The sequence below is a fragment of the Pteropus medius genome, unplaced genomic scaffold (assembly GCF_902729225.1).
Source record: "Pteropus medius unplaced genomic scaffold, Ma_sr-lr_union100, whole genome shotgun sequence".
In the NCBI taxonomy this organism is placed as follows: Eukaryota; Metazoa; Chordata; class Mammalia; order Chiroptera; family Pteropodidae; genus Pteropus; species Pteropus medius.
The window spans coordinates 1-12,676 of record NW_024348970.1 but is presented as its reverse complement, the minus strand read 5'-3'; the positions used below and the strand labels follow the sequence as shown (position 1 = coordinate 12,676).

General features: G+C 45.8%; 1 protein-coding gene across 1 annotated transcript; it reads right to left on the bottom strand.

Moving 5' to 3' along the window:
* Positions 1-5,020: 5,020 nt before the first annotated feature.
* LOC120616856 (ubiquitin-like modifier-activating enzyme 1) lies at positions 5,021-12,528 on the bottom strand. The gene is given in 14 exon segments (XM_039880414.1): positions 5,021-5,156; positions 5,315-5,418; positions 5,528-5,629; positions 6,133-6,324; positions 6,443-6,535; positions 6,769-6,857; positions 8,563-8,752; positions 8,869-8,943; positions 9,595-9,790; positions 10,020-10,084; positions 11,582-11,778; positions 11,878-11,922; positions 11,925-12,021; positions 12,484-12,528. Coding segments are annotated over 14 exon segments (1,626 nt in total).
* Between the last annotated feature and the right edge of the window lie 148 nt (positions 12,529-12,676).

The window sequence follows — 12,676 nt, the reverse complement described above, 5'->3', positions numbered from 1 at the left end:
GGATCAGTATAACCTCCCAACCCAGACCACTGGAGTAAACTCCTCATGGAGATCCAGTGAGGCCATCGTAAACCTTATGAAGTTCACCATGGAACCGTAAATTGAGGCTCAACGCTCGCTTCATGGAGAGGCCACGTCTCAGTCTCTTTCATACGGCTTCCCACCATTCCTTAAACTGCTCTCTGGAGAACAAGCTGTAACTCCCCCTAACATGTGGGGGCGGAGCACTCAGTTACCTTCCGGAGAGTGATTGACCTTCCTCCTTTCCTTAGTGTTGACTACACTCATTCCACTCTGTGACGGTGATGCAAAGACAAACAGGGTGGATGCCCCCTCCACAGAGAAGACCATTCAGATGCTCATCTGGCCATGTCCCAAATAAGTGTAAGTGACACTTAGCCATAGCAGACTCAGCTTTGTGACTTAAGATCAGGCCCTAGTCTGATGCCGCCCAGGACCGTATGCCATTCACCATAGAAACACACAGGGAGCCCACACAAACTCCGTAGCATTTAGAGGAACTTGAGGGTACAGCTGTGGAGCGACAAACTCATACCTGACAAATTAAGATGGCCCAGCCACTCATTCATACATACATCAGGATATTTATACATCAGGTTAAAACGTTGCTCCTCCCTACCAGTATACGCAACAGGGTTTACCCTCGGCCAGTGGGTGCCTGCTTCAACCTGACATCTCCCCCACTGGGGAGACTTCGAGGTCTCTGCTCACCCATTTTGGAGACCCTAGTGTCTTCCCCGACTAGGAAGACCCCAACCAACATCTTTTTACTGAAGACTAGGAGGTGATAGAGCTCCTCTTCTATCCGACAGTTGGGACTTATATGAGGGCTGATCCTGGGATCCTACCTTAGTACTTTTTCCTCTGGCCATTCCTAGTGAGTTGGGCTGTCCCTCCTATGAATCCAGTTGATGACTCAGCTGTCCCGGAAGTTGGGTCTGAACGAGAACCCAAAGTACTTGGGTGGTGCCCCTCATTAGTCGTCTCGGTTCCCCTCTGCCTCCTCTGGCCAAGCCGCCGGTCCGGTGGTTCAAGGGGCTGTCATGGTTAGAATCTCACTAGGGTCTCCAAAAATGTTGTGGAAAAGCTCCAGAATCAGACCAGCAAAAAACCAAGCAGCATTTGGAGAGTTGGAGAAGTCAGGTTTATTAGATGTGGTCCCAGAGTAGCTAGTGCTCTGAAGATCTGGGCACTGAGCCAAGGTGCAACATTACCTATATACAGGTTTTTAACATAAGCTGATTGATTTTGAATTCAGACCATTACAAACCTTGGGAGTTGCTATAGTTGCATGTAATAACATTGGTAGAAGGGCAGCGGATATTATGGGTTACTGATGGTTACAATTGTTACAGGAAGTGGGGGCTGCTAAGGGATAGTTACATTTGTTGTTCAAATAAATAGAACAAAATGCTAGTGAGCTCTTGCATGCAGTAAGCATATTTATAGAAGCAGAGCAGAAGGCTGATTACCTTTTAATGAAAATTCCTAAAATTTGTCTTCACAGGCACCACCCAAAATTGCACAGGTGCAGCATTATTGCCCTTCTCTGGCACATGCCTGAAGGACAGTGGTGAAGAGAAGTCCTCTCCAGGGCAGATCTTCAAGGAATACATCAGTGTGCTCACCGAGCTTAAAAGAAGAAATGACCAGACATGTGATGGTGTGATTATAGAAGTGATTTCTGTCTTGTGCTCAATAGTTTAGTTGAACAGTGATATTTCCTGGAAGAACAGGTTGGAAAATCGGTGGCCAAAAATTAGAGGAAAAAGAATGTAGACAGACTTGTCTGAAACACGTGAAGACAGCGTGTCCTACGTGTATGCTCATTCAAGTGCGACCTCCGGCAGAGGAGGATTCTAATAATCAAATGGATAGGATGATCCATTCTGTCATGTTGGATGCATGGGTCAATCTATGATCCCTCCCATTATAGAATAATTTCATAATCTCTTTCCCCGGCCCATGTCCCACTGTCCCATGGGCTCAAGGGATGAAGGATATGCCTGGACTCAGCAATAGGGAACTTGCACTCACCAAGCCTGATCTGGCTATGCCCACTGCTGAGTGCCTACTTTGCCCACTGGAGAAGCAATAAGAGTCTCCAATCCCTGGTGGCCAGTTGATTACTTTGAGCTTCCTCCATCATGAATGGGGCAATGTTTATCCTTCTCTGATTATAAATTTGCCTGCTTTGTATGGACTTTGCCTACCATGTGTGGACTGGAAGAACGCATCATGGTGGTCAACACAACTGTGTTTTAAATTAGACATCTCACTGTATAGCAGAAGGAGTGAGGCAAGGGATCCATACTCATGGAATTCACCATGTTCTCCACAGTTCTGAAGCAGGCAGCCTGATGAAGCAGTGGAATGACTGCTTGAAGACCCAGTGACAGTGCAAATTTGGTGATCTTACCTTGCAGGTTTGGAACCAGGTTCTTCAAGAGGCTATACGTGCTCTCGATACCTCCAACATATGTTGCTGCTTCTGCCAAAACCAGGATTCCCGGGTCTAGGAATGAAGAGGTGGAAGAGGAAGTGGGAGCATTCACCATTGTCCCTAGTGACCGACTGACATTTGCTGCTTGTGATGTGACCTTATGCAATGCCAGCCTTGACCGCTTACTTCCAAAGTGAGAAATGCTTCCACCTGCAGACCACGTGATTTCACTGAATCACGTTAAGACAGCCACCCAGCCACTTGGGCTCCTGAGTCAATTGGCAAAGATGGAAGTTACTGTGCTGGTGTGGTGATTGACTCTATCTAAGGGAAACTGGAGTACTACTGCATACAGGTGAGGAAGTGTGTAGAACACTGATTTATCCCTTCAGGGGTCTGTGTTACCGTGCCCTGTGATTAAGTTCATTGGAAAACTGCTAATGTGAGCTTATTCCAAAATCTCTATGTATTTCTATACCCATCGGTTCTATCTATCCATCTATCTAGCTGTCGCCTGACATCTATCCAGCTGTTACTATCTATTATTATATGTTTGTCTTAAATGTCTCTAAAATCTGTTTATACATCTGTAAGGTTATGGAAAAGTTCCATACAAAATCTTCATCAAAATGTACATATACAGCTCCTACTGGTTGTTTCTTTGGAGAACCCAGAGTAATAACTACGACAATCCTAGTATTCTGAGAGTCCCCCAGCCCTCTCTCTACCTGCTCACCATGTGTGGTCTTGAAGTCCATAGCTGCCTGCTAGATACCAACATCATCTTCATGTGTACTTCCTTGATTGGGTATCGCTCTCTTTGTGTTTGTGTCACACACTTGTGTACAGAAAGAATAGACCCCGAAGAAAGAAACAGAGCGGCAATGGTGATTCTAGGGCACTGGGGAGCTAAAACAAGGGAGAAAGCAATTCTTCTTCTTTCTCTACAAAATAAGAGCATAACAGTAAACAAATATCGAAGTAAACTGGTGGGCCTTTGGGTTTGACAAAATGGGCTGAGAAGTGTTACCAGGTTTCACGAGCTGTGTTGCTGTCAAATAGGACTCCAGAAATTCAGTGTTGATGCAGAAAATGAGCTGATACAGACAGAGACAAGGTGCAGGGAGGAATGATGAGTTCTGTTCAATGACTGCAGTGGCTCCTACCCTATGGAGACGTCTCATTAAAATTTAACCTGAAAAAAATCAATTAATCACTCATACTAGGTTCATTTCAAATTCTAAATAGCTTTATGTGGCCTAGTACCTACAGTATTCAACAACAGAACATTTCCATACTTGCATCAAATCCTGTTACACTGTGCTAGATTTGAGCATTTGGGAACTGTGAAAGTGAAGAAAGCGGGCAGAAGAATGCAACTCGTAGGCAAATTTGTGTGGGTGCTCTAAGTGATAATGATGAAAAAAAGTGCTGTGCTGGAAACCTCTGCATTTAACCTAGATAGCTAGCATTACCATTAAATAAGACACCGGGCCTAAGCATATCTGCTCCTTATGTCTCACAGTCCATCTTAAGGGAATATGAATCCCTGGAACAACAGGCCAAAAAGATGGCCTTTAGGAGGTAAGGGCATATACTGTGTGTAAGGGCTGGAGCTGGACCAGTCGTGGCTTAGGTTGGCACAGGTTATGACAGGCAAGGTTCAGCAGCAGCTGAGCTCTTCCTAACATCCTGGGGGGACTGCAGCTTTTTCACTTCAGGTCCCTTACAGCAACAAACCATGCTTGTAAATGGTCTGGGAGCACCAAGAGAGGTGGGATACAACCAAACTCAACCCCAAAAAAGAAGGACCTAAACTCTGAGACAACAGCAAATGCATGTGTGACACATTACATCTCTGCTAGGTACCAAGCACCTGAAGGACATTCAATAAATTTACTCCTCTACCTGACAGCCTGTTATCCCTCTATTTTAAATATGGAGCATCTGAGGCACAAAGAGGGACGTGACACAGACTGTGCACACTGGCAAAACTGTGTTCAGATACCTACTGCAAGTTCAGACCTTTACTACCTCTCAAAACAAATAAGGCAAGAAATTGAAGAAAAAAGGTAGGATAAGAACCTGAGTCAGATTTAAACACATGTGCAAGGATGGCCCTATTCTGTGGCCCACTGGTGACACACTTCACCCTAATTAGTGAGGACAAGAGGAAAAGGAGCAAATCCCTACGCTAAGGAGAACAGTAGGAATTAATGTTCTTTGTCTCCTAAACCTGAATTTGGGGCAAATTTCATGCTGCTGGGGTGGGGATGAGCACTTTGGATGGATGATCACTTGAATCTACAGAGCTATAGAAATCCCACTTCTTCAGACACAAGCAGATGTGAGCTATTGTCAAAACAAACACAATGTACATCTTATTTAACTATGCTTTATTAAGAATTCCAATTCTAAACAGTAGAAGGCAACAGCAGGTTAAAAATTAAAAAAAAAAGATGTAAGGCTTTTGGCCTGGCTGAGCTCAGCTTCCGCCACAGCTACTAGGGATGTGTTGAAAGAAGCCTGATGATGAGGACCAGGAGAGCAGAGGGCTCAGCAGAGGGTGTAGTGTATGTAGGGGACCTCAACGTCCTCGCTGCTCTCATTGTTGCAGCACATCTCAAGCACCAGTGCCCGCACGTGCTGGCCCAACACTCGTCTGGACACATGACTAATGATTTCTGTAATTCTAGGATGAGAGAGAAGAGGATCAGGGAGATAGAAAGCAGGCAAGAAAGGACAAATGGCTAAAAGAAGGGAGGGGAAACTGAATAAAAGTGGCATAGCTAGAAGTTGAGGCTCTCACCCCATCAAACAGGGACTCTGTCAGCCTGCCCAGTGAACAACTTACGGCTTTCCAAGCGTTCCTTGAGTCTGGTGGCTGGCATGAAAAAGGAGTAGAGCATGGCCACTCCTTGGGACAGCATGGTGATCTCTAATTTGTGTTCTCTCTGAAGATGGTGGGAAGGAGGAGGGACAATAGTGTCACTTAAAGACTACTAGTCACCTGCATACTCCACCCTCACAGCACTGGGGTATTGAGTGAAGAAGAGGCTTTGCCTTAAAATAGTTGAGGAACTGTCTGAGGGTCATCGCTTCACCATTAGGCTGCAGACCCTGTACCTCAAAGCGATCCCACAATGTCCACTCTTGGTTATTGTACTGTGGAACAAAGCAAAAGGGAGTATAACAGGGGCCATCCCAGATGCTTTTACCCACATCAGTTAACTTGATGTGTGAAATTAGATCAATCACAACGCTTTTTTCTTCAAAAGTTGTTCCTCCTGTGACCCCATTTCATCATGAGTAACAAGCTGGCACTTTAATAGGGACACACAAGGCCCCATACTGTGGAGACCCTGCTAATTTCTTCTCACACCTCCCACACCCTTTCCCTTCCCATTCAATACCCTGTATCTGCTGGCTCTCTCCAACGCATGCCAGCTACTTTGTCTACGTTCCGAAATCTTTATGACAAATTAACAAACAGTATAGGTGACCCAACTGTACAAAGCCTGGCATTTTGAGGCAATTTGAGAAATACACAAACACACACGCGTGCACGCGCGCTCGCGCACACACACACAAAATGTCACAGACACAGCCTCAGTCACTGATGGGTAAGACGAACAGTGTGATCAATGTGCGTACAAGCAGGTCCCCACCTGGTGACGAGGCACGGCAAGGGGCTCAGAGAAGGTGAAGAAGGGCAAGGCCAGGTTGATGAAGCTGTTCTTATAGGACTCAAGCTGTTGGTGTCCCTGTACCACTTTGTAGAGCTCCAGACACACAAGGCCAACTACAGCTGCTGAGGTTGTGGCAATGGCCGGGATGATCTTGCCTGCAACCAGCTTGCTCTGTGAGACAGAAGGTGACTGGTAGCCATTAGAGACGCTTAGGGACTACAGAAGAGGCCAAATGTGGGAAGACTCAAGCCTGGGGATGACTGAAAGATGACGTCTAGACAAAAATCACCTTATATCGGTCTGCAAGGGAGATGTAATAATTTTCTGCCCGGAGGCAAGATGCAGCCACCATGAAATCCATGTGGAAGTTGTTGTCATCATCCTGGTGTGAGCTGAAATGGAGCAAAGAAAGAATAGACAGAGTTAGAGAGAAAAATAGGTTCTTGCCTACCGGGCACGCGAGTACTTTCCATGTCGGTGCCTGACAAATCAAGCAAATTCTCTCCTAGACCATCAAGGGTGATCACCGAGCAATGTGGAAGGCCTATAATCCCCACACAAGCCTAAAATACCTCAGCCCACCCTACTCTGCCAAGAGGTACTCCCTCATAGCACCTTCTCAAAGTTGACTGGGTATATCTTGAACCCAGAAAGCATCTCTGGGCTGGGCAGCATGGCCTTGAGCTCCTACAAGCGGGTATCATCTGCAAGGAAGGAGTGAAATGTCAGTCCTTTAGGTCCCATCCCAGGTCAGAGACTGAGACCACAAGGCAGGAGCCCAGGGTCGCCAGAGTTGTTCATGTAGATAAAGGATTTGAAAAGAAGAGGCACGGTGCAAAAGCATAGTGGGAAGGAGAAAATGTAGAGCAGGAAACACTTCAGAAAAGACAGAAGTAAAGAGGTGTGGAGATTTGAAGAGAGAAGCATCTGCAGACCCTGGGGAACTAAAATGAAGACATTCACAAAGGGTGATGTAGACAGCAGCACTATTCACAATACTTAAGAGGTGAAAGCAACCCAGTGTCCACTGACAGATGAATGACGAAAATGTGCTCCACCCATTCCATGCAATGTTACACAGCCTTCAAAAGGGAAAATAATGCTGTCACAACAACATGGATGGACTTGGAGGACACTATGCTTAGCTAGAGTCAGAAAGACAAGTACCACATGATTCTGTTTTACATGACAGATCTTTAAGAATCAAAATTGCAGCAATAGAAAGCAGAAAGTTGGTGGCCAGGGCCAGGGTGAGGGGTATGGAGTTACTGTTTCATGGGTAAGTTTCAGATTTACCAGAAAGTTCTAGAGCTCTATTGCACGACAATTTGCCAATGTGCTTAACACTCTTGCGCAGTACACAAATAACTGATTAATACGGTAAATCCTACATGTTTTCTTAATCAAAAATTTTGCAAAGTCACACAGATGTAGCTCTAAAGGTAGGAGACCTTGAAGAGGATGAAGAGGGAGACGGAGAGACACAGAGGAAGATATAGGGTGAAACAGGAGAGAGATATAGGAAAGATAATACATGAAGAGGCACTGGGGGGAAATGCAGACAGAGAAGAGGAGAGAAATTTGGAAATGGATAAACAGGAGAAAATCTGAAGAGGGGGACCAAGGGAAAGAATGCTGGAGATCAATCCAGGAATGGTGAATGAGATGGGAAAATACTGGAGGAGGAGACAGCCAGATACAGAGAGCACATGAGTACGAAGTTGGAAAACAAAATGAGGAAGAAAGGGTGAGGAGGAGAGAGGTATGAAGGGGAGAAAAAGGATCTATACAGAGAGAAGATCCAGCGTAGAGGAGGACTTACAGAGCACGAGACAGGACAGCAGGGAGAGGGAGGGAGAACCTCTCTAATGACTATCTGGTCACCGTTTGCTACTCAAAGGAAGCTCATTGCTGGGAAGGGTGGTCATAGTTACAGCTGGAGAGGTGAAGCGAGGTCTTGAGAGATAAGGGGAGATATACGAAGGCTAACAACAGAGTAAAGATGTAAACAAAGGGAAGTGGAGGAAACCTGCAAGACCAGGGAAGAAGTCATGGAAGAGAGGATACTAGTGGAGATCATGTATCTCCCTGTCCCCATATTACACGGAAGAAGAAAAATATGAAGAAAAAGGAGCAGAAAACAAAGCAGAAAACACAGAAAGGAGATGAATAACTCGTCCTCCTGAAAGTCAGACTGGGAGGGAAGAAAATAAAGAGCGTGACAGAATCTGCCTTTAGCAACTATTCTTATTTTTGCTGGAGGAAGCAAGGACCAAAGGACAGTGATGGTAAACGTCAGGCCTGGGGTCTCAGGCCTGTCGGGCAATGGAAAAACACAAGTGAAGGGTCTTGGATGGACAGGGGAGAAGTGCTATGGTTGTTTCAGGCCAACTGGCTAAGCACCCTCACCGACAGAGGCATCAGCGTTCTGCAGCTCCTGGTCAGAGACGTGGACCTCGATGCTGGCCTTGGGGGTGGACTCGGGGACCTTCACGGACTGTAGGATTATGGCCACATCAGCTCTGTCCCGGGAGCCCAGAAGCCCATAGGTCTGGGGAAACAGGTTGGCGGTAGCCATCACGTAGTCCAGATGCAGGGACTAGAAGACAAGGTATGGAGCAATGAGCACAGCTGTCCTCACCTGGGGAGCCTTGAGCTCCTTCCCAGCCATCTACTTTCCACCCGACCTCAGGAGACCCTAGGGAGGAGACTCACATTGTTGATATCAAAGGTGAGCGGGTGTGGACAGCGTTTGGGCCCAGACCAGAACAGGGCTCCTGAGCTTGTTAGCTAAGAGAATAGAAAGGTTTTTGGGGAGCAGAACCTGAGAGGAGAGCTCCGACATTCCTGACTCCTCGTTTCAACCCTGAGGTCCCAATTCCCTATCCCTGGGCACATGTTTTGTGCCAGATATAGAACTACTCGCCCACTTTACACACTCCCAGGTACTGTACTGACTTAATTAACCTAGTAACTGAGTAAATCTCATTTCATCCTCATAGAAACTTTCATGAAATAAGCCATCAGTACTCCTACATCACACCTGAGGATGATGAGGTACAGAGAGAAATCACGTGACTTGCCCCAGGTCAAATGGACCTGGGATTTGCTTGTACCTAGTTCCTGTGCTCTTAACTCCCAGAGTTATTTCCTATCATCTCTCTGCACCCTCATTGGGAATGGGAATCGGGTGTGACTCACCTTATACTGAAGATAAGGGAAATGGAAAACAAGTCTCTTGCTTGAGACAAAGTGCATGCAAGTGGGGGCAGAGGCAGTCAACAGCACAAAGCACTGGCTTAATGACTTTATTAGAGCTCCACACCTTGGTATGCTCACCATGGCTGGATTAACGGGAGTGAGCCATGTCAGCAACCTGTAGCAAGATCCCTATTTGCAGGCCACGTATTCTGACAAATGGACCCAGCAAGTATGTAATACCTGGTCAGGAGGAAAGTTGTGCAGCAGCTGCTGGATGTTGCTGGAGTACTGAGTGTGCCAGTGGTGGCAAGCCCAGGTCACACAGTCGGCCCAGGTGCATGGCCACTGCAGCACCAGGCTGCGCTGCACGGGCTCCAGCACCTCCAGGGTTTGGGTGCCTGCCAGCCGTAGTGTGCACTCCATAAATGTAGAGTCTCCATCAGGGATCAGAGGGGTCATGAGGGCAGGATGCACAGAGGCCCCAGGAGTGGGCTTAACTCCATGGAACATCAGTCCTAAACCCCCAATCAACAGCATGAGGCTCAAGCATTCGTTCGGTCAATCACAAACTGTGCCAGGTGCCAAGGGTTACAGTAGATACAGCGTGTCTTGGCTGGTAGGTAGGAGACAGGCTGAAGGAACATACAGACAAGGGGATAACTCACGTGAGATACTGGTTCACATTTTCTGCTGGCTGCTTCAAGAGGCCTTCAAACTCATCCCGAGCCCACTGCAGAGTAAATAGATTACATAGGGTATGAGAGACAAAATGGATTTCTAAAGGCATGAGAAAGACCACTGATGAAGAAAGCAAACTCAAAAGACATATCTGCTATGCTAAGTTGAAGAGAGAAAAGCAGCCTCCCAAATGCGAGTCCTCTAACTTCTCAATTCCTACCATCTCAATTTAAAAACCTACAAACTTGACCTCAGAGGCAGTTACACATGAGTATAAGTGTGCAAAATTTTTAAGATGTAGGTACCTTATCCCTGGTGTGTTGTGTTATGCCTCAGTAGGAAAGGAAAATATTCACACCAAAACCAGCATGAATGATCCCGATCAGGCCATGGGGACTGGGCAGAAATTCTGCCAGAGATTTGCCCTCTGAGACTTATGAGGTCAGTAAATAGTTATTGGGTGAACTGATCTTAATATTAGGGCTTCAGATCCCAGTTCTGCCATGGTTTTCAACTTCGAGTATCCACGCAAGATAAAACCTTTCAACTCTGTACCCTCATTTCCAATATAGACTGTTAACAGTAATATCTATACCCTATGAGGTTGATATGAAAGAATGAACAACTTGTACATACTTAAAGTACATATTCAGTGGGAAGTGCTTCACAAAAACCTTGTGAAAAATACTACTGTCAGCCACCTTTCAGAGATAAAGAATCTGAAGCACAAAGAGGTCAAGTTCAAGAGCCTCATGAAGTTTATTTTACAAACTTTGTATAGGCCTTCTTGCATGTTGTCCAGGGAATAACAGAGCATCTACCACACATACATGGAGGGGGAATGGAGAAGGGGCCGAAGGCAAAAATATAATTACATCTATTCTGCAACTCTTGGAGTAGAAGGAAGTTGAAAGATCAAAGTATTTCTTCTCCTACCCTATACTTCCTCTAGACTAGACCCACCCAGCCTCAAAGATTGCACTAACAATCACTTTGATAGTACAATGGATTTTCTTAGGTTGAAAGAGGACTGGAATTTTGGTTAGGTTTTGAGTGCCAGTTAACTCGGTATGTTTACTCTGTCTGTCTAGAGGATATGTATGCTGTTCTGTATGTATGTGCACAAGCAGTTATCCTGACAAACCAGCTGTTAAATGTGTTTTGGGTAACAGTGAGGGGAATCTATATATGGAATTGATGTTAGAGATTATTAAATAATGAGCAAGGATGATATTAAAGATTAATTATGCTCAGCAAGAACACAGTACTGTTTAATTTTCAGATATGTACTCATTTACATAAAACACTTGTCTGTGTGTTTCTAAAACAAAAGTTTTAAAGTTGAAACACGAATCATTTGAAAAGGTTTAGCTGCTGTGGGAGGTGAGGGAAACAGGTTGAGGAACAGGCACAGGTTACACACACTGAGGCTGGCATCATCTGAATATGGATAAGAGGTAAGTGGCACAGTGACTGACCAGGTGCCACCTAAGCCTTACTATGTGCCCAGTGTGTCTTCTACCTCTCCATTCACCACAAGGCTGATCACCTGCAGGGTGTGCTCAACGGCATTGGGGAAGTTCTTCAGCGTGCAGATGGGAATGGGCTTCTCAGGAGAGTCTTGGCTGGAGCTATATGACTCTGTCAAAAACGGGATAACCACTTGGATGTTGCCCTTTGTGCCCCATGTGCCTGACTCCAGCAGTGGCTAACGGTAAAAGACACAGCGATGGTCCACATACATGCCTGTGGGGAGACAGCAGGGGTGGGTGAATGGAGGGGAAAATGCATTAGAATACGTCACGGCGGACAGATACTGCCCCCATCACCCGCCTCCAAACTCACGGGCATCCACACTGTCCAGGTTTTGGAAGAAGTTGTCACCATAGAATGCTCTGTGTCAGCGCTCATACAGTCTTGAGGACTCATCATACGCATGTGTGGATTTAACTGACGCACAGCTGCGGCAGCTGTATCAGACTTCGATTTCTGGATGCACACAGAGGAATAAAGCTGTTATTCACACAGTCACCCAACAAATCTGTGCAAAGCTGTCCTGAGGACTGATTTATCTGATGATGGGAAAGACCTAGACTCTAAGTACAGGAGGCCCTTAGTTTAGTAGAAGAGATAGGAATGTCAAATACCACACAGCTGAGGAATGTAACAAATGAGGCAGGGGGTGAGTAGAAAAGGAAACAACAACACAAACAAGAGAGTGAGTCAGATATCTGTTCTGTTGCCTATCCAACTATTTTTTTAAATTAACAGCACCCAGAGTTAGGGTACATTCACACAAATGAAACCAAGATCCTAGTACAAGAACATATAGACTCTGTGAAAGCCCAAGTCCAGTTCCTTCTTTTTCTGCTCAAAACTCTCCACTGGCTACCACTTTCGCTCAGGGTGAAATAAACGGGCCCCTGCTACTTCTCCCACTTTATCTCCTACCGTGGTCTCCTCCATTTGATCTCTCTGTTCCTCAACTATAACCATCTCGGGGTTTTGTTCAGGCTGCTAACTCTGCCTGGTACATTCTTCTCTATCTTCCTATTCTCCTACTGTAATGGCCTGCTGAAATGTGAAAGGGTTAAAGAATAATTAAAACCTGAAACTGGACAAAGGAAGTCCATAACTTAGGCCT